Below are 21549 nucleotides of genomic sequence, written 5' to 3' on the forward strand. Positions count from 1 at the left end.
ACACCTGGGTCATCAGCCATGGACAGCACCACCTGAATGAGGCTATAGACCTCTGTGCAGAGGCTGTGGGAAGAGGGTGGCTCTGAAGTCAATGGAGCAGCACTCAGATCTCAGCCCTGTGCCTGACCAGAGGGGAGACCGGCAAGTTACAACCAGCTCTCTGCACCCCAGTTGCTGGGTAAGGACATCAGGGATACTCAGACCTTTCATAGGGTTATTGGGAGACTTGAGTAAATGAGATCACATTTATAAAGAGCCTGGCTCCTGGAGGTTGCTCGAAAATGATTCTAATGATTTCTAAAAAGATGTAAGTTGCAATTGTCTGTGGACACAACACTGTAAGTGTTCTGAGGGCAGGGACCATATTTTCCACTCCTTCTGAGCCCTCCACTGCAGAAGCTATTCTTTTGTCATGCATGCTTCACTGCTTGATTTCTAGGAAGAGATACTGTCCCACCTGGCTGCACACACAGCGGTGGGCTCCACCTGGGGGGCCCAAGCCATCCCTCCAGTCCCAGCAATTAGTCCAGGATGGCCACATGATCTAATCCAGGCCAATCCTCCCAAGGAGGGCAGAAAGGATCCCTTTGCCTTTGGGTCCTAAGAGAAGGAAGTGTGGAAATATGGGGTTGCCAGAGGTCCTGTTTCCTGCCATGGAGAGAAAGCCTGACTCCTGTTGGCTTATATCATCAAGCAGACAAGCAGTGAGGAGAGAGCATCTTAATGGACCTGAGGCCCTAATACCTAGATCTGCCCTGTGCCACAAATCTCTTCTTTGGCTTAGGCTAGTGTGAGCTGAATCTCTGCCACTTGCAACCATAAGAGCCCTAAAACCCAAGCCAACCTAGACAGGGGAGGCCCACCAAGGCAGCACAGCACCTAGCTCTGAACAAAAGAATCAATGACAGCGCAGACTGGCGGTGAGGGCAGCTGGGGGGTGGGGCTCCAGGAATTCTGTTCCACGCTTCCTGAACCTGCTGCCCTGCTCACACTTTAGTCCGACCAACAGACATTCAAAGAGAAACTGAGTAACACAACCCTCAATGCAGGCACCCAGACGGGAGGCTTTCTCTGAAAGGTGCGAGAGAGCATAGAGCCTGTGGCCCAAGGAAGAAAGCTCTGTGGTCTTCCTCAGCCTACCCACCCTCAAGCACTCCCAACCCCAGGCCTTCTCTCCACATCTCAAGCCCCAGCCAGAATCCAGGAAGGGAGAGACATGGGCAGGTCAGCTCATGGGGAGGAATGTTCGGGGTGGGACGTGGGGAGGGTCCGACCATCTAGTTGCTTAGTCCTGTTACAGCCAGAATCCAGGGCATGTCCTGAGTGAAGCTGCCACCCCTCTAGCTCCAGAGCAGGACGATGCAGCCCATCAGTCAGATGGGCCACCAGACTCCTGGCCATCCATGGAAAGGGCTCTCCACCTGGGGCCCAGGCCAGGCCTCCAACTCAGGGAATAAAATATGTGCTTTCATGGAAACCATCCACTGTCCACAGCACACCTAACGGCCTTATCTGAATCTGATGCTACAGAAGCTACTTCACAACTGAGAGCATTGTTAGGTAACTGATAGCAACGGAAAAAGCTTGTCTTCAGATGTGCAAATTCTGTCTTCCTTTCCACCCTGTGAATAAGTTAATTTTGTCTCCATTTGCACATTCATTTCAAAATTCCTGATCTATAAATGTATCTGCTCTTTGTGTTCTCTTTTGAATGGGTTATACCATCTGCCAGGTTCCCTCACTGATTAATGAGTAGAGTAAAATCTTTAACACGATGCCCATTTTTATTTCTGTATGAGAGTCATGATTTTATCTTTACCGGAAAATTATCTCTCAGCAAACTGAAGGACTTTCAGGCTGCAAATTGAGCCCGGCTCACACTCCTGAGGTCTTCAGCCCCCTATTTGGGTCCAGGACACAGGCTCTCAGTACTGAGGGCTTCCTAAGGTCTCCCCTGCCCCTCTCCGCCTCCCCTTCCTGTTCTCCACCTGCTGGCTCCAGGGGCCAACTGGGCTCTCCTACTAATAGGATTAGTACCCAGCTGTGTGGTCTTAGGTTGGGCTAGCAGTTTATAGAGTCTGGGTGGGTGGTCAAGTGCTCCAGCAAGGTAGGTGTGGCATATTTATAGTCACCCTCCCTCCCTCCCTCTCTTTCTCAAACAGCCCCACATGGTAGCCTTTGCTCTTTGAGTCCCAAACCACATGCTACTACAGGGACATAAGAATTAGTATCCAAACAAAGAGGTGGCAAGGGGCAGATTTCTGGTACCTCTCCCTTCCCTGGGGCTCCTGTAGTTGAAGCTGATTTCTACCCTTGCCCTTTTCCTCTTTTTTTTTTTTTAATGGAGGTACTGGACTTCATGCATGCTAAGCATGCACTCTATCACTGAGCTATACCCACGCCCGCTCTGCCTTTTCTTAAGGCTGGCACTGCAGACAAAAATCTGCCGTCTTCCCCTTTCGCATGCTGGCTCTCTGCTTCTCCCATAGACACCATCACTTGCATACTTACCGATCACCTAACAGGTGCTGGACTGAACACCTATGCTGTGTGCTGTTGGGGTTCAAAAAAGTCTAAGACAAAGTCCTCCCTCACTCTCGAGGACCCCACCTTCAGAGAACTACTTACACACACACACAAAGACAATACAACTGTAAGTACACAGTGCCAGGCATTGTACTAAACACTTTATATGTATTCAACCTTCACAACAAACCCAAGAGCAGGTATTATTATGAAAAAATGGAGGCTCTACATCGTTAAATATTATAACAGACACAAATTGGGGTATCTGGTCAGCCCAGAACAATTTCTCCAGTGGCCATGTCTGCGTCCAGTCCCTCTCCTCCTTTGGAAAATTCTCTCCAACATATAGTGATTAGTGCAAAGGGTGGTCATGTGACCCAAACTCAGACCAGTCAGAGTCCTTCCTCAGAACTGTTGCCTGGGAACTAGAGGGGAAGCTTCTTTTGTCTCTGGCCGTGGAGCTATGGGGATAAGCGTCAGCTTCATGTTGCTAATGGCCAGAATCTGTCTTGTAGAGAACTTAGTCAGAGAGATGTCACAGAGAGAGAAGGAAACCTAAAAACAGCGTCCATGTAAGCCTCTAGTACCAACTACGCTTACAACCAGCTCCATCCTGTCCCTCCCATAGTCTGGTCCATTTTTTTAGCCCTGTTTCTTAATCTAGCGTGAGTTGGTTTTCCATCATTTGCAAGCTATAGAGTCCAAAAAATGCAGGCCCCTTGCCTTAGGTCACACAGTTAACAAGGGGCTGGCTGCGTGCCCTCCTAAAAGCCACCTTGCCCCCCATGTGGCTGGATTATGAACCCCAAACAGCACACACAGCATCACACTATTTTGTTTTCCTACAAATGTTCCCAGGGGGATTGGCATGAGGGCCGGGTTGACACTTCTGCTCATCAATTGTTAAGCTCCCAGGAATGTGTTAACACTCCCCTCATGAAAGTCATATTATCACCAACCATTTACTGAGAGCTTATGCCATGAGAGGTACCATGCTCTGTGCTGTACGTGTCATTTAATCCTCCCAAAGCTTTTGCATGGTGAGCATTACTAATGCTGTTTTAGAAGTTGGGAAAGGGACATTCAAGAGAGTAACTTGCTCCCAAGGTCAAAAGACAAGAAGGGGCAGAGCCAGACTGTGTGATTCCAAAGTCCACGCTCTTGGCCAATCGACTAATGTCCCATTCCGTATAGTACTGTGATCACTGTGATCAGCTGCGAGTCCAACACAGCCTCCAAGAACCTTCCATGTCAGACTGGGTGTAAGCTGATGCCATCCCAGCCCTGGCCCACCTGCAGCCATCTTTTGGTCTATGCAAGAATACAGCCACCCTTCTTACAGGCCTCAGGTCAGAGGACCCTGACCTTAAGGCCAGTGGGGGCCCACTGGAAACTTGGGCTTTCTAAAGAGCCCCCACCATGTATATCTATCTTCCTTCTCAGCTCTCAGGGTCCAGATAAACGTTTAGGATGAGCTGTTGAGCTGGGTCACCTGCAGACTCAGAGGTGAAGGCACTGCCCTGCTGACTCCCGTTGATGAGGCGCATACCCGCTACCCCACTGCTGGCCTCCTCCCGCCTGGACTCCACAGCCGCCCAGCGTGCTGAGCTGGGGCCTGGCCCCCGTGTCACCCCTCTACCCGGCTTCGTAGGGCCGGGCCTGGGGTCCTGCCCCGCCTCCCCAGCATCTGGCCATGGTCTGAGCAATTTCCACCGTAGGCCCTACTTTCTCCTAGACAGGTCCCCAGCGCCCCAGAGCCACGACCACGGGCGCCTCTGACAAGGGCCTCCTGCCGGAAGAGAAGCACGCACAGCCCGCCTCTGTCACTTTCACCTCCTTTCCCTTCTGGTCTCTTTGTCTCCGCCCCTTGAGCTCAGAGGCCACTGAGCCCCCAGGCCAGATGTGGCGTGTAGATAGGTTTTGTTCAGCATTCACTTGGTTTTTTTCACTTTAACATTTTTAAAAGTTGGGAGTTTCACTTAGATACCTGGATTTAAACTTTCCGTATATAATAAGTTTTTTAAAAATCTGCATTTCTGACTGTTCTTGAAAAACTGGCCTTCCTGCGACAAGAGCCCTCCATCTCTGCACGAGAGTCCCAAGCAGAAGCTGAGTAGCAGCCACTCACTTGAATGGGACATGAGCTCTCTACGTCATCAGTCTCAAAATTTGCCCGTGACCCTCACTTTCCCTGCCTGTCTGATCTCTGTGAACACCCAAGGCCCACGCTGGGGGCCTGGGATCCCTCCTTAATAGTCTGACAACTCGTGGGCCAGCCTCCGCAGCCTGGGACTGGGCGTTTCCTCCAGACAATGAGTCTCAGGGAAGTCCCTTCAATGCACGTGAGGCCCCCGGCCACGCCTGACCCAGCTCTGAATGTATCCAAACCCAGAACCCACTGTCCGTGCACTCTGGTTTGCTTATAGGCACCTCAGCACAGGCATACACAGCTCCGACCAGGCCGAGGCCTGGAACGAATGTCAGGTCAGCTCAGATCCGTCTCACAATGAAACCCGCTGTCCAGCTGGCCTAAGGAACAAGGAGCCACTTCCCTGAGTCCACCCAGAAAGCACCAGGTCGAGGAGAACCACAACATTAGTGGTCCCCACCCCAGCCCCGGGACTCGGGGACACTCACAATGTTCATGAGGGTGAGGACATAGTTCTGCACGTGCTCCTTGCCGTGGAAGCGAACCACCGAGTCATCCACCGCCAGCAGCACCTCGATGCTGTAGCTGCCGGGCTTGGCATGTCGCCGCTTCCGCTCCGCTTCTCCCAGCCGGTCCCCCACCAGGCCCAGCAGGTTGGGAAGGTCACCCAGGCCAAAGGCTGGAACCAGGAAGGGAAGAGACCAAGGTCAAACCCACATAGGGGCTGTCCCACGACACTGCCCGCCAACCCACACCTGTCCCACCACGTGTGCCCTCCCTGCCTCTGAAAGCCAAGTCAGTATGAGGGTTTGTGCCACAACAGGTAATTCGTGGACACGAGCCCTTTCCCTGGTGTGAGGACGTGGCTGAGCGCTGAGGCAATGAGGAGCAGGGCAGTGAGAACTGGCCCAGGTTCCATTTCCCAACCACTCCTGTCTCCCTGTGTGTCCTGGCCCAAGCCCCTCCACTGCTCTGGGCTCACCTCCCCTCCTGTGACGTGGAAAGAGTAATCTTTGATCTCTTGCTCCACAAGCCAGCTGTAAAAATCAAAGGTACCAGTGGGTGGAAACATCTTGATAAATGAAAAAATCGTGATGTTACTGTGACCTATGCAGGGCATTTTAGGAACCCCTGGAGCACATCTCATGCCTCTCCAATCCCTCCGATCATTGCCAGTACCCCCAAATTTCACCATCACAGCTTTGGCCTTTTGGCTAAAAACAAAATATGTATTTATTTAACCAGCATGTATTAACTGTATTACATAATCTAGGAGTTGTCAAACTTTTTCTGTAAAGGAGCAGATAGTAAATATTTTAGGTTTTGTGGGTCATTTGGTCTCTGTCTGAATTTAGCTGTTGGAGCATAAAAGCAGTTACAGACCATACATAAATGAATCTGTCTAGGTCCCAATAAAACTTTATTTACAAAAACAAGCGGTGGGCCATTTTTGGCCCATGGGCCTTAGTTTGCTGACCCTTACTCTAATCAAATCTAATCGAATCCAATCCTTATAAAACTCTGTCAGGTTATTGTCCTCATTATACATGTAAACAAATTGAGGTTCAGGGTAGCATGTAGAGGTCTGACTGAGTCAAAAAGCCATGCCTTGATACATGATCATCTATACTGCTACTTAGAAAGATAACATCTTAAGCAGTTATCAGTCATTTACACCATAGCCTGAATGAGAATTGGAGCAACTTTTGTTGGGGCAGTGGAGTGAGTGTGCATGACAGCGCTGTAGGGAAAGCTAAGAAAGCAGGACAGGAGGCTGGGGTCTCTCAAAAAAGCTTCAAACGTCACTTAATGACTTTCCTGCCATCCCACCCTGAAGTTCTGACACTTGTATATTGATTTCTAAGAACACTCATTTATCCACAGTTATTTGAGAACCTCCCAGAGACTGGGCCAGGGGCTGAGGCTGTAAAGAGGCCACCACTACAATCCTGGCACATATCCAAGAGTTGTGACAGCAGAAGGGGCCCCACACTGACTAGAACAGTGGATGGTGGGTGGGTGAGGAAGGCAGGACCCTGTCCTTGAGTCCCTCCTCCCAGTGCAAGTGGCAGATAAGAAGCTGGATGGTGACAATAGAGTAACATCAAGGGCTACAGTAGGACTGACTAGGGAAGGCTTCCACCCCAAACCAGGAATGGGGAGCTGGGGGAGGCTTCTGGAAGAGGAGACATCTGAGCTGGCCGGAGGCGGGGCAGGAGATGACCTGCTGGAGCATGGGGAACAGAGGGCCCAGAGCAGAGGGAACTACACCTGCAGAATCCGTTGTGAGCAAGTATGAGGTCACAGGGTGGGTGACCCTCAGAGATCAATCAACAGGCCCCTTTGCAGAGACCCAAGTTCTGCCTCCAAGCCTCCATGGACATGGCTACTTCAGGAACTGAAGTCTGAGCTCAGGGCGACAGGGAGCTGCAGGGCTCAGCGCTACTGTTTCTCTCTATTCTCCCTGTGGTTAGAGGCACTATAGTGTGAAAGAAGGAAAGCACTAAATTTAAGGCCTGGAAAATGTATGGCCACTGGCCTACTGGAGAAACCAGAAATGGGCAGCCGGCCCTCTGAGCGCTGCTCAGCACGGTGACAGGGCTCAGGGCAGTGCCTGCCCTCGCTGCCCCTGAGACCAGGGCCTCTCTCTCTGCAGGTGACACTGCGCCAGAGCACCTGGTGCTCTGCTGTCTGATCCCAACAGTGAGCGCAGCAGCCCGGAGCCAAATTCCTGGGAGAGAGGGGAGAAGACCCCCAGGAGGGGAGAGGAGAGGCAAGGGCTCTCTAGTGGAGCAATAGAATGATAACAGCCACTTCCAACACAGGAGCAGTGCCCAAGGGTTTCAGCGCTGCAGGTGAAACGTGGAACTTGAAACTTCACTGCCAGGTCTGTCCAAGGGAGGCTCAGAGAGGTTACCTGACCCATCTCAGGTCACACAGCAGGTCCATAGCCAAAAGCCAGAATGTACAGCCAGGTCGGCCACTCCCTATTATCACACCCTAACAGAGCCCACCCAGAATTCTCTCGGAGCAAAAACAGTGAGGGGCGTTGGGGAGGGCCTGCTGACATCAGCCACAGCCTGTGGAGACGCTCCAGTCACACCCTGTTTGATGTGTGTCTCATCATTTGGGCCAGATATAGGGAATCCTCAAAGAGGGGAGGGGTGGGGGCAGCAGGCCCCCAGGGAAGCTTTCGATGAGACCACCCAAGAAGCTCCAAGAGAACATAAAATGGTGCAGCTGCTTCGGAAAACAGTTAGGCAGATCCTCAAAAAGTTAAACATAGTGTTACGATAGGGCCCAGCAATTCCACTCTGAGGTATATACCCCAAAGAATTGAAAACATATGCTCACACAAAAACTTGGACACAAATGTTCATAGCAACATTATCATAACACAAGAAATGCAAACAACCCAAATGTCCATCAACAGATGAAGAGAAAAACAAAATGTGGTACCTGCATACCACAGGGATGGAATATTATCCTGCCACAAAAAGGAGTGGAGTACCAGTACATGCCCTCGCACGGACAATCCTTGGATGCTAATTGACAGAAAGCCACTCACAAAAGGCCACAGATCGTATGGGTCCATTTATAGGGGATTTATAGACAAATCTCTAGAGAGAGGAGGTGGATGAGTGGCTGCCAGGGGCTTGAGGAGGGGAAAACAGGAGGGACAGCTAATTAACGGGTATGGGGGGGTTTGTTTTGGGGGTTTTTGTTTTGTTTTGTTATGGGAGTGCTGGAAATGTTCTGGAGTTAGATAGTGGTGGTGGTCACACAACATTGAGAATATAGAAAAAAAAGACACTGAGTTGTATACATTAAAATGGTTAAAATGGTGGATTTTTTCTCAGTTAAAGAGAAGCAGAGGCAGAAGCAGCAGTACTCAGCCCCAGCCTGGCCGGCTGCCCCTGCAGGGCTGCGTGGTCCCGGCCTCTGGCAGCCCCAGCCTCCAGTCCAGGAGCCAGAACTCCGGTCACAGGCACATACGGCTCCTCAGGAGGACCTGGAGGAAGGCAAGGAAGTCACAGAGCAGGACCGTGGGCTGAGGAAAGAAAGGGCAGCATCAGGAGCATGGGAGCGTCCAGGGCACAGCCTCCAAGGCCAAGGCAGGGTCCAAGGGTCCACAGCCCCTGAGGGGCTGGGGGAGGGCCAGCTCGGCCCTGGAAGTCCAGCCAAGGGAATTTCTACCACCAGACTGAGAGGGTTTTGATTTTTCACCAGAGCCCTTGAGGAAAGTATCGCTGGAACCAAATTCTTTAGGGCCCATCAAGGGTGTGTGTTTAAGTACGAGTTTGTGTGTGTATGTGTGTGTGTACTGGTGTATATGAATACACGGGAGTGTGTGCGCGAGGTGTGTGACTCTGTAGGGTGTGTGACTGTGTGAGTGTTGTGTCGGATGTGAGTGGGTGAGTGTACGGAGGCGAGTGGAGTGCATGTCAGAGTACCGGGGTGCACGTGTGCCTCCTCGGAAGGCAGCAGTCAAGGCTGTATCCGGGTGCCAAGAAGCATCCCCTCCGCCCCAAGTTCACCGGTGCATGTCAGACACCCCTAGAGGGGAGCCCAGGGGAAGGAAGCCCCCACAGGCCACAACTCAGCTAGAAAATCTGTCTGATGAATCCTCTGATGCTTCCTGCCTTTCCAAGAAGAAAGCGAGACACATCCCATGGGGCAGTGGAGCTCATGGTAATGACACAGTCCTCCAGGATCCCAGCCCCTCTGGGGGAAGGGGACAGGCCTGGGAGAGACCCAGGGGCCGAGAGATGCAGGAGAGGGGACGGCTGAGCTGGACCAACCCTCGGCAGGATGGGGGCAGATGGAGACGGGGGCAGGTGTTCAGGCTGGGGAGATGTGTCAAAAGCCTGATGGCAGGTGGCCAATTGGGCGCCCAGGCATTTCTGTGTGTGCTGAGACGGACACCCGGGACGTGAGCAAAACCTTTCACCTGAACGTTAAATGGAGACAGGCGCACCAGACCACTGCACAGCCTGGGCTCAGACCCGCTGCTGCCTCGAAACAATAGAGCCACTGAGTCAAGGTTTCCTAGAAGGTCCTCTGTTGCCCTCCTCTTTCTAAGGAAGGACCCCCGTGGGCTGAGGCCGTGGTGCCGCCCCCAGGCCCACAGGAGTTGCAGCCAGGCAGCCTGATGAGAAGGAGCTCCACGCCCAAGCTCAGCCATCTTGGCCTCCCAGGCACCTGTGGTCGGACTCTGCGGTCAGTCCCAGGCTCACAGCTCCAGAGTGGGACTCCTCCAAGGTCTCTCTCCCAAAGGGGGAATTTATGGTCTTCTGATTCAGACTGTCTCAGATAAAACAGAACCTTGGGGAGACTTGCTGCTCTTCACGGCCGTGGTGGAAGGAACTGTGAGGGTCACACCTGCTCCTGAAACCCTCCCAGCTCATCCTGGCCCTCACCCCCACCCAACCCCAGGCCTCCACCACCATCACATAAGTGCAGCATCACTTATGAGTGACAGGGGGACAGCAGCTGGGGCTTCGAGGGAGGCATTATACGTGGGGACAGCTGGTTTCCAGGCATTCCTTCACGCTAGGCTCCACCCTGCCAAGGCCCTAGAGTGAGGGTGTGGTCCCCTCATGGCCAGATTCCACCCAGGGTCTTCTCACGTCCTCTTAGCCAGAGGGGCTCTGAGACAAAGCTACGCGGACCATGAAGTTGGCACGGGCCCAGGACCAGCACACAATGCACTCACTGCATCATTCGCTCAGTCTGGATCTTGGGTCCCAGGTATCACTGGTGTGCAGGCTCTGGCACTGGCCACTGTGGGGCAGAGACACCCCCCTTCTCAGGGGCTCTCACCCTTACACAGCAGTAGTTACTTTAATAACAAGATGGTGATAAGAGGAACCATTCATCAAACACCTACTACGTTCCAAGCTCCATGCTGGGATTTCTATACACACTATAGCTAGCACACACAGCCTTAGAGGTAACAATGATTGCCCTTACTTCACAGATTGAGGCTTAAGAGAGGTTAAGCAACTTGTTTAGGGTTACAAAGTATATGGTGTTCGAGGTAGGATTTTAAAATGGTCTGTTGGACACAAAGCTGAGCCTGGTGCCCTGACCTCAGGCAGTCTCCCTATAAGTGCCCTAAGAACCTCCTTCCTGTGGCTCCCAGAGGTTGCACTGATTTTTAGGGGGAAGAGCTAACTTCAGCCATTCCCTCTTCTGCCTTAGCAGAGAAATAGTCTTGCAAAGCAGCACGAGCTCCTCAGAGGCTCTGGAGTCCTCGGGACCACAGTTTAGGGAGCCCAAGTAGCAACTCTGGCTCCCAACTCCAGCCTGTCATAGTAGCCTCTAAAACCCAGGGTGCTTCTCTGCTGGTAGAGTAGGTCTATGTGGCCCAGTCCCATTACACAGATGAGAAAACTGAGGCCAGGAGTTGAGAAGGCCAGAAATTATTTAAAAAACCCTCAGGGGTGTGGACAGAGGTAGAGCTAGGGGCCCTGCCCATAGCCTACCTTCATTGTGAAGGTCCCCGAAAGGCTCTGCCCACGCCTGCTGGGTGGCTTCCCGGCGGTACACCACGTGCGTCCTCCCGCTGGCCTCCGTCTCCTGCTGCCCCCGCTCCAGGGGCTCAATGAAGTAGTCGGTGCTGTCTGTGCGGATGAGGCCCGCCTGGACCAGGGATACAGTGAGCAGGAGGAAATGGGGGGAGAGAGAAGAGTCATAAATACACAGCAGACGGGTGAGCATTTGTGCCTGCCAGCGTGTGACCCACATAACATCTCTCCCTCCAGAGGCTTGGGATGCCCTTGGATGCCAGCAAGGTCGTGGGGAGGGGATGTCAGGAGGCTGAGCAAGGGCTCTCATGCCCATTGCAAGCAGAGAAGATACGCTTTTACTGTGTGATGCACTCTCGGGGTTCCGCCTAACATTTCATTTAAACAAAGGGTTCCAGTGGTGGGGCTGGGGCTGGGGCTGGCGAGAGTGGTCACTGCCACAAGGACTATGCACGCACCCCAGGGCACCGCATTCCACCCAAAGTGCTATCACTGTCCTGCGGAATTGCCTTAACCTACAAGCAGACAAGAGAGGAAAGTCCTGTCGGTAAAGGTTAATTATCTCGATGTCCCTAAGCTGGGGCTGGTCCCCCACTGCAGTACAAAGCACTATTATTTCAGATTTAAAGCATGTGTGCATGCACGCCAGGGAGGGCAGCTCATGTTTGCTGACAATAAACAAGCCAGGAGAGTGCCCCAGAAGTGCATGCTCTGTTTCCAATCTAATTTTTCGCCTGCATCAAAATAGTCCCTTAAAAAAAAAAATCAAATGTTGGCCTTGGAAAGAAAAACATAAAAATATAACCTTGGCCAAGCCCAGCCAACAGGTTATTAGCCCCCCATGAAGGCAATATTCACAGGGGCCAATGAAACATATAACTAGTTATGTGTGAGCACACATGGAGCCGCACAGTCCCAGCCCCGCCAGGCACCAGCTCTATAAAGCAGGACGGGGCACCCACCACAGGGCCTGGAAAATAGTAGGCAATCCTCAATAAATATATACTTGTTGAATTCCTTTACTCATTCAACAAATACCTATTGAGTGCTTACTACATACCAGCACCGCGCCAGACACTGGGAACGCAGCTGTGAACACAAAGCAGGGAACGAAGGAACCATTTTTACAACTCGATTGGACCTTCCCATTAGAATAGGAGCTGCCTCTTTTTAAAGCAGCCACAACTTTGTACAACTAAATTCCACCCATTTTCCCACCTTGGCCTGCCCTGGGCTTGTTTCTTGGGGATCCCCCTCCCATCCCTGCTAAACACACCCCACCAAACCTCCCAGCAGCTGCCAATCTTTTTCCTGTCCCTTCCAGCTACATCTGTCTGTCAAACTGCAAACATCATTTGGATTAAAGCAAGATGTCTGCCTTCTGCATCAGTCAGGGGGCCGAAAAATGTTCTCAGGAAAACAGTGGTGTTACTGGAATAAGTTTGAGGCTTCCCAAGGCAACCATTTTATCAGGTGCTGCTCAATTGTCTGAAAAAGTTCTGATCTGCTTATTAAACTGTCCACGTCAAACTCTATATTAAGCAAACAGCCTTTCATTTAAAGCACTTTCCCTTTTTCCCTTTTGCACCTGCTGTGCGCCTAGGGCAGGGGAAAACAGATAAAGAAGGCCCAGCCTTTGGCTGTAAGTTACCCATCATCTGGAGGGAGGGGCCCGCAGAGGAACAGAAGGGGAGCCAAAAGGTTGTGCGTGGCGTTTGGCAGGTATACCTGAGGGACAGGTATCCGTCAGGCTCTCAGTTGCAAAGGGAAAAAATTCAACTTGAACCCTCCTGGATCAAAGGGGAGTGTGCTGGCCCCATGACAAACCATGGCAGGTGCAGGCACTGGAAGCGAGGGGCCCAGTGCCCTCGGCCCCCTCTGCATCGGCTTTATTCCCCCAGACAAGGCTATGTAGCCCATTCTTGCCGGCACGTCTCTGCCTTGACACCAGAGACAAGGAGACTTTCTTTGCATATCCATCTGAAACAGCCCAAGGAAGACTGTGGTTGGTCCATCCTGAGTCACATGGTGACCCTTGGATGGCCAGTCCCCGCTAGACCCTCATGGCCAACAAAAGGGTGCTCACTGCATCAGAAGAAGGGAGAAACTGTTAGGATAGTAAAAGAAACCCACCTGAGCTAAAAAGGGCACACCAGGTAGAGGACCTGGGCACAGGTGTGGAAGCAGGAAGGGCAGTGTGGGGATGGGGGAGGCATTCAGGCTCCTGGGCCGAGGCTGAGCCAAACCTGCATAAATGATGGCCAGTTTGGAGGGCCTCGGCCACAGCAGACCTGCAGAGCACCCCTCTTCTCTGCCCCACAAAGGATGTCAGTCTTCCAGAGAACACAGTGCGGCAGGATGAGAGGGCCCAGAGCATTCTCCACAAAGCTACTGCAGCTCTGCTGCCACCAGGGCTCCTGAGGAGGCTCCGGGCCAAGCCCCACGCCCATCCATCCCATACTGTTTTTGCACCTCTGTCTGATACCAAGAGCACTGTTCCGACCCCGTCGAAGCCTCCAAGATCAAGCAAAGCAAGAGACCCTCACAGCACCAGTCAGATGACCTGTGTTTCATCCAGGCCAAACTCACAGAAACCCAGGCTTGCCAAGGGCTGTAGCTGTGCTGTCTCTGCCCATCACACCTCTGGAAGCAGCCTGGCAGAGGAGAATTCTCAGACCAGGGGACAGGTGGCTCCATTCAGCTACCCCTACACACTAGGTCACTTCACCATGCCACGCCCACCCCCACCCCCATTTTGGGAGTTGGTTAACCAACTGCACAAGGAGGATTCTTCTAAATCTGGCATTCCCTGCCTCATCTCCCACCGAGTCACTGTGGCCTCCAGACCTCAGTGCCTCATATGAGGGATGCAGGTTCCAAAGTGATGTGCAAAGCATACGGCCAGGCTGTAAGTCACTGCCTTCCAGCCCCCCCCACTTCAAGATCACCATGCCTGCCCCAGTCCGAGGCTTCAATACCTCGACAACATCCCCAGTTGGGAGACCTCTGACATTTGCTTGGATGCCTCTAGTGATGTATCCTATTCCACACAGGGGACACAGGTAAGGTTTGACAGAGCTGAAACACACTTCCCTACATTCCGCCCTGTATGCACAGTCTCATTATCACTGATATTAATAACAGTATCTGCCACTTGTATTTACACATCTTAATTCATCTCTACAACATGCGTACGAGGTAGGCGCTAATATTAGACATCTCATGGATGAGGAAACAGAGGCTCAGAATGGTTAAGTAACTTGCCCAGAGTCACCGAGCAAGTAAGGGACAGCACTAGAACAAGAGCCCAGTCTGTGTGGCACTTAACCACCAGGCTCTATTACCTCAGGCCATCCCTGGGCCCTGCTTCTGCCCTGGGGGCCCGCCTGGAGCAAGAAAACAATCCCTTCATGGTCCCATCTGCAAATCCCTGGGCCTCTGGTCTGACCCTGCAGAGCAAGCAGGATGTTCACTTCTCACCTTGGAAGCCAGTCTACCTCCTACCTCTGATGTGAGAATGAGGAGACACTTCGGCCCACAGCCCGAAAAGGAGCGGCCCCCTCCCACTGCCAGATGACCGCCCCAAGGGCAGCCTGAAAGGGTTCTCACACCATCTTCATCACATCCTCAGCCCTCCACGACCAGCCGTGGAAGCCCCAGGGACTGGTCTAGCCCCACACCCTCAGGCCTCTGCCTGGGGAAGAGTTAAAAGAACCCCATTTCTCTACCCCCTGTTAACTGTTTAGGGCAAAGACCCAAGAGCCGCCATACACAACCTGGGAAATAAGTTTCAAACCTCTCTGCAAGCGCAGATCCCACCCGCCCCCCAAGATCAAAGGCAGAACCTCCCCAGTGATCGTCCTTGTCCATCTTGGGCATGATGTCTAGGCCTTGACAGGCAGTTCCAGTCCAGGTCGGGGCTCCCTCTTGTCCTCAGAGACCTTCCTCCTGGAGAGGGGATGGGAAGGCAGGCTGGGCCAGTCCCTCCCTCGGTTTACCCGTCCGCACCAGGAGAGGTTTGGCCCGCACTCCTCTCCGGTGCAGCCCCGGCCAAGAAACCAGGCACCGCTCAGGGCAGACATACTGGCAACGGGAATTTTCTGGCTCTCTGCCTCCTCGCCAAATTACTCTTGTCTCTCCATTTATGAGAAGTTTATATTTCTGAAAAGTGGTGGCTAATTTTAAGGCACTAAAATCAAGTCAAATTTCTGTATACGAAATCAAGAAAAAGGGAAAAAATTAGTTTTGGTAGAATGGAAAATATATGTCAGCCATATCTGTTTTCAGCCATAACTTATTCTTCTGGAAACAGTAAATAAGTAGGAAATACAGACTAAAAGACACTTAATGCAATAAAAATAACATCAAATAGCTGATTACATCCAATCGAGCCACACACTATATAGGCCTTCAGACAAATTCTCCAAATGGAAGCCCTCCAGCGGGCAGGCCCAGCCCTACTCCAGACCCTTAACACGGCTGCTTCTGAGGACCCTTTCCTAGAAGCTATGTGGCTGAAGGGGGGCCTGTCTGAATTTTCTAATATAGCTGTGATATGGCTTTGGTTGCAAAGGTGACACCTTCTACTGCATCTTCATCCAGAGGCCTCCAAGCACGCTAACTGAGGTTTTCTCGTCCACCTACCCCTCAGGAGAAATCCCCAAGTCCAAGGTGTAATTTCAGGGCACCTGAAGGAGGCGGTGACTGAGCAGGTGGTGCTGGCTTAGAAACCGCCTGTGTCCCACTGTGGGTCAGAACTGAGCATGTTCAGTTGGTCACCAGTTGTTAAAATATAGAGTGAGGTCCTAAACATTTTAGCAGATACTGAAGCCATATTATTTTGAAATTAGTATGTACGCATGCATGTGTATGTATAAACGTGTTTATTCTCAAATCACATGTACTTGCAGGTAAACTGGGAGGCAAGGGTACAATAAGCCAATCTGATCTCCTGGGAGGCCACAGGAAGGGATCCCCAAGGACTGGAATGTGTCCTTGGACGGTGCAGAAGTCCAGACTTGGACAAAGGCAGGGATCCATCTGTGCTGAATCAAGTACAGAGACAATGAGCAAAGACCTCACCTGGGGTCCAAGAGGGGCAAGTGGCTGGGCTCTCAGAGGACAGCTGCAGGCTCTCTGGGAAGGGGGAACCCTGCGCCCCCTTGCTGCACCCTCAGATTGGCCAACCTTTGTCAAATGCCCAGAAGGAGGGTCCATTTCAAGATGGCGGCTCCAGTGGAGCCAGCTGAGGTGCGGGCCAGGTCACCCCTTCCTTCACCTTCCAAGGCCAGCCCACGTGGGGCCTCCCCAGAATGGAAAGAAGCAGAGCAGGCCACCCTCAACCCAACCATCCTGCCCCTCCCAAGGAGAGTGCCTTCTCAGGCCTGAACTTGTTCTGGAAATTCCATTACGAAGGTTTTACTGCCAGCTGTGCTGTCTCAGGTTCTAGGTTTCCAGCAAACTCAGCCTGGAACTGTTCCACTGGAAGAAACAAAAGAAAACCCACCAAGTAGAGGCTGGTGATGCACACAGCTGGGAGTGGCACAAGAATCAGAATTGGCTTCTACCAGGTTCACCCCCAACTCAGCAACCGGCTTCTATCCTTGGCCACTGCCAGCCACGCTCCCTCCCGAGACCACATCACCCACTACAACCTCAGAAACCTTGACCGCAGGTGTCTCCTTCTCTACCACAACCATCCTGCTCACCTAACTCTAGCACGTTGGCTCCAGCTGCTACTAAACTTCATCAAGACCTCTGATACATGACCCCACCATTCTTCACTGTCAATCCCTCCTCCAAGTCCTCGCTTCCCTTCCCACCACCTTGGACTTCTTGATCCAGATGCATAATAATTTTGCAAACACCCATAACTCTCTCCCACCTTTCTGTCCATCTTGCTGTCACAGATAAGCCTCTACCCTGGTTCAACCCAAGCCACCCACTTCACATCTGCACACCGATGGAGAAAACGCACACGGTGCCCACTGGTCACACTTGAAAGCAGTGGCCACAGCTCTCACGTGAGCACGGTGCTGGTTGGGGATTCTTCAGCACTTCCCTGTTCCATCTGTGTTCCAGTTTCCTATGGGCTTAGATGGCTAACCCACCCTCTGCCTTCACTCTCTCCTGTTTTCAAGGAGAAAACAGACACCATCAGGAAGGCTCTCCCGCCACCATATGAACTCCCACAGCCATGCCCTCCCTCTCCTCCCACCATACCCTGTGCTCAGGACCACCTCCTCCTCACCTCCTCAAGGACTTAACTCTTGCAACTAGCATCCCTCTTTCTGGCACGACCACGCCCTCCCTCTCTCCTGGATGATTCTCATTGACACACAAGTGCACTCAAGGACCTCCCACCTGTGAAACTCCCTCCCTCCCAGTCCTGTCCAACTGTTGCCACAGTCTCTGCTTCCCTCCACAGCAGAAAGAGCTGTCCACACTCACTGCCTCCACCTCTGTGCCTCAGGCCTCTCCTCTATCCACACAACAGGAGCTTCTAGAACCGCCACTTCCTGGAAACTGCTCTCACCAGTCACATGACCTCCTGTTTCTGGCCAGAGCCAGAAATCACTTCTTTGCCCTGGTCTTACTCAGTTCCTCTGGCCACACACACATGCTCCCTGCGGATTTCCCCTGATTCCATGGCTTTAAATACCTTGTGTTTGCATATAACTCCCAAATCACATTGCCCGCCCAGACCCCTCCAAAAATTCCATGTAGGATTGTCCAACAGCCTCCCTGATAGAGACCCCAGGTGTTTGCTGGGCACCTCAAACTTTAGAGCAGACCTGCCCTTCCCCTTGCCTTCTCCATCTCTGCAAATGACACCATTTTTCCCCCAGTTGCTCAAGTCAAAAAATCAAGGGGAGGGACAGGCCCAGGGAGTAGTCTTTTTCAAGTCCTCCCACCTTTCCAATGGTTCTACTGAAGTCAATTCAACTGAAAAGATGGCGCCAACATAACCTGCAGGGAACAGCCTCTCTGCAGGATCACCCTGGGCCACTGTATCTGATTCACAAGTGTGAGGGACACAGCCCCTCCAACCCCCCATACCCTGGGGGCATCCTTTCTTCCCGCAATACATCTTTATGTCTTTATGAAGTATCTACTGCACACTGGGCTTGCTGCTGGGGGTGGGGATGCAAAAGGACATGAAATCAGCCTCTGCTCTCCAGATAAGGGGCTGTATCTAGTATACATAAAGAACTCTTACTACTCAAAAAGACAACCCAATTTAAAAATGGGGAAAGAATCTGAGTAAACATTTCTCCAGGGAAGATATACAGATGGCCAATAAGCACAAGAAAAGATGCTCAATATCACCATTAGGAGAATACAAATCAGAACTACAATGAGATACCTGTCATACACACCAGGAGGGCTAGAATCAAAAAGCCAGATACTAACAAATGTTGACAACAACGTGGAGAAACTGGAACCCTCATACATTGCTGGTGGGAATGTAAAATGGTGCGGCCACTTTGGAAAATAGTCTGGCAGTTCCACAAAATATTAAACAGTTTCCCCATGACCCAGCAATTCTACTCGTTTGTATATACTCAAGAGAAATGAAAACATACGTCACACAAAAATCTTTACACAAATGTTTACTGTAGGGCTACTGACAGTAGCTAAGAAGTGGAAACAACCCAAATGCCTATCAGCAGGTGAATGGATAAACCAAATGTGGTATATCCATACAACAGAATGTGATTCAGCCACAAAATAGAAGGAAACAGTGAAAAACACTACAACATGGATGAATCTTCAAAACGTTATGCTAAGTGAAAGAAGCCAGTCACAAAAGGCCACATGTTATACAATCCATTCATATGAAAGTCTAGAATAGGAAAATCTATAGAGACAGAACATCTTTTAGTGGTCACAGGGAACCGGAGTAATGGATTGGGGTGGGCAATAGCTAAAGGGCACAGAGCTGCTTTCTGAGATAGTGAAAATATTCTAAAATTAAACGTAGTGATAATTACACAACTCTGTGCATATAATAAAAATCCGTTGACTTGTGTACTTTAAATGGGTGACTTGCATGGTATGTGAATTACATCTCAAGAAAGCTGTTAAAAAGATGACACATGTGCAAGGAGATGAGAGACAGGCATGGAGATGACACAAGTGCATGGAAACAAGAGACACATGAGGAACGACACATGTGCAGACTGACAACACACATGCACTCAGCACGTAGGCTGCCCGCTACCACGGAAACGTGAGTCAGCGCGGCTGGGATGAAAGCCTGCGGACACTAGATTCCACATAATTCAAACCTGATGTGGCAGCCCCAAGCCACAGGAGCTCTGCTGGAGGCTGGGCTGCCAAGGCCTGGGCCCAAGCCAAGGAAAGTCTGAAAGCTGATTCATCCTGAGCTGCAGCCTTGGGGACAGGCAGGAGGAAGGAGCCCTCAGAGGATGGAGTCAAGAACCGCCAGGCTTGTCCTCAAAGGGCAACACGAACCCGACACAGGCAGCATCAGAACTCCCAGAACCGCCCGAGGCTCAGAAGAAACACCCGGAAGCGGAGCGTCTCCACCAGCTGGAGGTGGTTATCTGGGATGACTGCTAGCTCGGCCCACTTCCCAGGGTCATGACCTCTGCAGGCCCCACACCCTGGGGGTGCTGGGTAAAAGGCTACTGAGGTCTTGAGAGGCCCAGTCCTTTTGCAGCGAGGGAAAAAGCAAAGTTGTAGTTGTGCTGGGTAAATGTAGAGGCCTCCAGAGCCAGAATCCCGGGGTCCTGCCATTCTCAGATCCCTATCTGAAAAGGAAAGCCAATTCTGCACAGAATGCTTGCCTCTACAACGAGCAAGTAAAAATCATATAACAATTGCTTCAAAATGAAGTTTAAAAGGAAATAAACCCAACATAACCCTCCTTTTCTGTGATCCAACCTCCCTGCAAAGTGATGTAGACGCTACGCTTGGGAGTGAAACACCTGGGGCTTCACCCCAGCTGAGACCCTTCCCAGCTGGGTGATGCAGGCCCTCTCCAAGCCTCAGTTTCCACATCTGAAACAAAGGATTGACGGGAGGATGGAATGAAGTAATGAAATGCCCCCTCCTAAGGCCCAGCCCACAGCAGGCAGGCAGCCTTTTTCTTTTCTTCCTTCTTCAGCCTGGATCTCCTGGTCCCCCAACTTTTAAGTCAAACAGAGTAGACTTTTCCAGGAGGCTTCAGCAGTGGGTCTTACCCCTAGATGCCCATTAAAACCACCTGGGGAAACTGAGAACAACTAAACCCAGGCCACACCCCAGGGTGGGGGCGCAAGAAACGTCTCAAAGCTGCCCAGGTGATTCTAATGTGCCGCCAGGACTGAAAACCCCTGGTCTCCACTATGGAAGCTTCCAAATGGAGTAATGGAACTAAGTGGAATGTTAAAGTGATCATCCACATTTCACAGAGAGCAGTGGCAGCATGGGCTGCTGGACCAGAATTAGTTTGTCACAATGCAGGAAATGGGCAAGAAAGAGAGGGGACAGGAGGACAACGAGCGCATGCCCTGACCGAGGCGGGCAGAGGAGGGGACTCCGGACAGGCCGGAAGACCACACACCTCTTACACTGTGAGCATTGCCCTGGGCTGAGCATGACCAAGGATCTCCAGGACCACACGTGATTTGTGACGTAGGTGCTATCTTAGAACCTAACCACCCCCTCCCCTCAAGGTGGCATTCTATCATGAGTGAAGAGTAATTCGCCAGAATTGCCCTGAGCTGGGTGGGTCTGGGAAGCTGGGGAGGGAGGCTGTGATCTCCGAGGCAGCCACTGGCCAGCCAGTGATGTCGCAGCACCCTGACCCGAGCTCGGAAGCCTACAGTGCAGAGTGAGGACAATTAGTAGCGATATCTCTATGACGATGCTGCTGCTGTTGAAGGTGGTGATTGATTTTATCCTCTGGCCCCGTGGAGAACAGAGCTGCTTAGATCTTCTTGCAACTCTTCTTCAAGCTTGGCAAATGTTCTTAAAGGAAGAATGCTCTCTTTTTATGGTGCCCCTCCCCCTCAGTGGCAGGGATCCTGGCCCGGGGTAGGACAGGGCCTCACATGCAGGTGCTCAGAGACTCCCCTTCTGCTGCAAACTCCCACCCTGGAGCCCAGCCAGAGTCAAGGGCAGACCCTGCCAGGCTGGCAGCCACCACCAGTTTCCATTCCTTGTGCCCAGGAGCCACGTGGCTCTGAGGCTTTCCCCTCTGTCACCACCATGGCCTACCAAGTTTGGACTGGGACCTCTGCCTGGCCCCCTGCTTGGCCCAGAGTCCTGGGAGTGGTGGGGGCTTCAAGACAAGGAGACAGGAAGCAGCCCTCAAATGCCAGGAGGCGGCGTGGC

General features: G+C 51.9%; 1 protein-coding gene across 1 annotated transcript in view; it reads right to left on the reverse strand.

Annotated features, from left to right (window-relative positions):
* ADAMTS14 (ADAM metallopeptidase with thrombospondin type 1 motif 14) overlaps nucleotides 1–21549 on the reverse strand; it is a 74962-nt gene that overhangs the window by 39123 nt on the left and 14290 nt on the right. The window contains exons 3-4 of the mRNA XM_072971360.1: nucleotides 11164–11320; nucleotides 5164–5354 (exon numbers count right to left, since the gene is read on the reverse strand). Of these exons, the coding sequence (XP_072827461.1) occupies nucleotides 5164–5354; nucleotides 11164–11320 (348 nt within the window). The remainder of the gene's footprint in view (nucleotides 1–5163; nucleotides 5355–11163; nucleotides 11321–21549) is intronic.

The sequence above is a fragment of the Vicugna pacos genome, chromosome 11, assembly GCF_048564905.1.
Source record: "Vicugna pacos chromosome 11, VicPac4, whole genome shotgun sequence".
Taxonomy (NCBI): Eukaryota; Metazoa; Chordata; class Mammalia; order Artiodactyla; family Camelidae; genus Vicugna; species Vicugna pacos.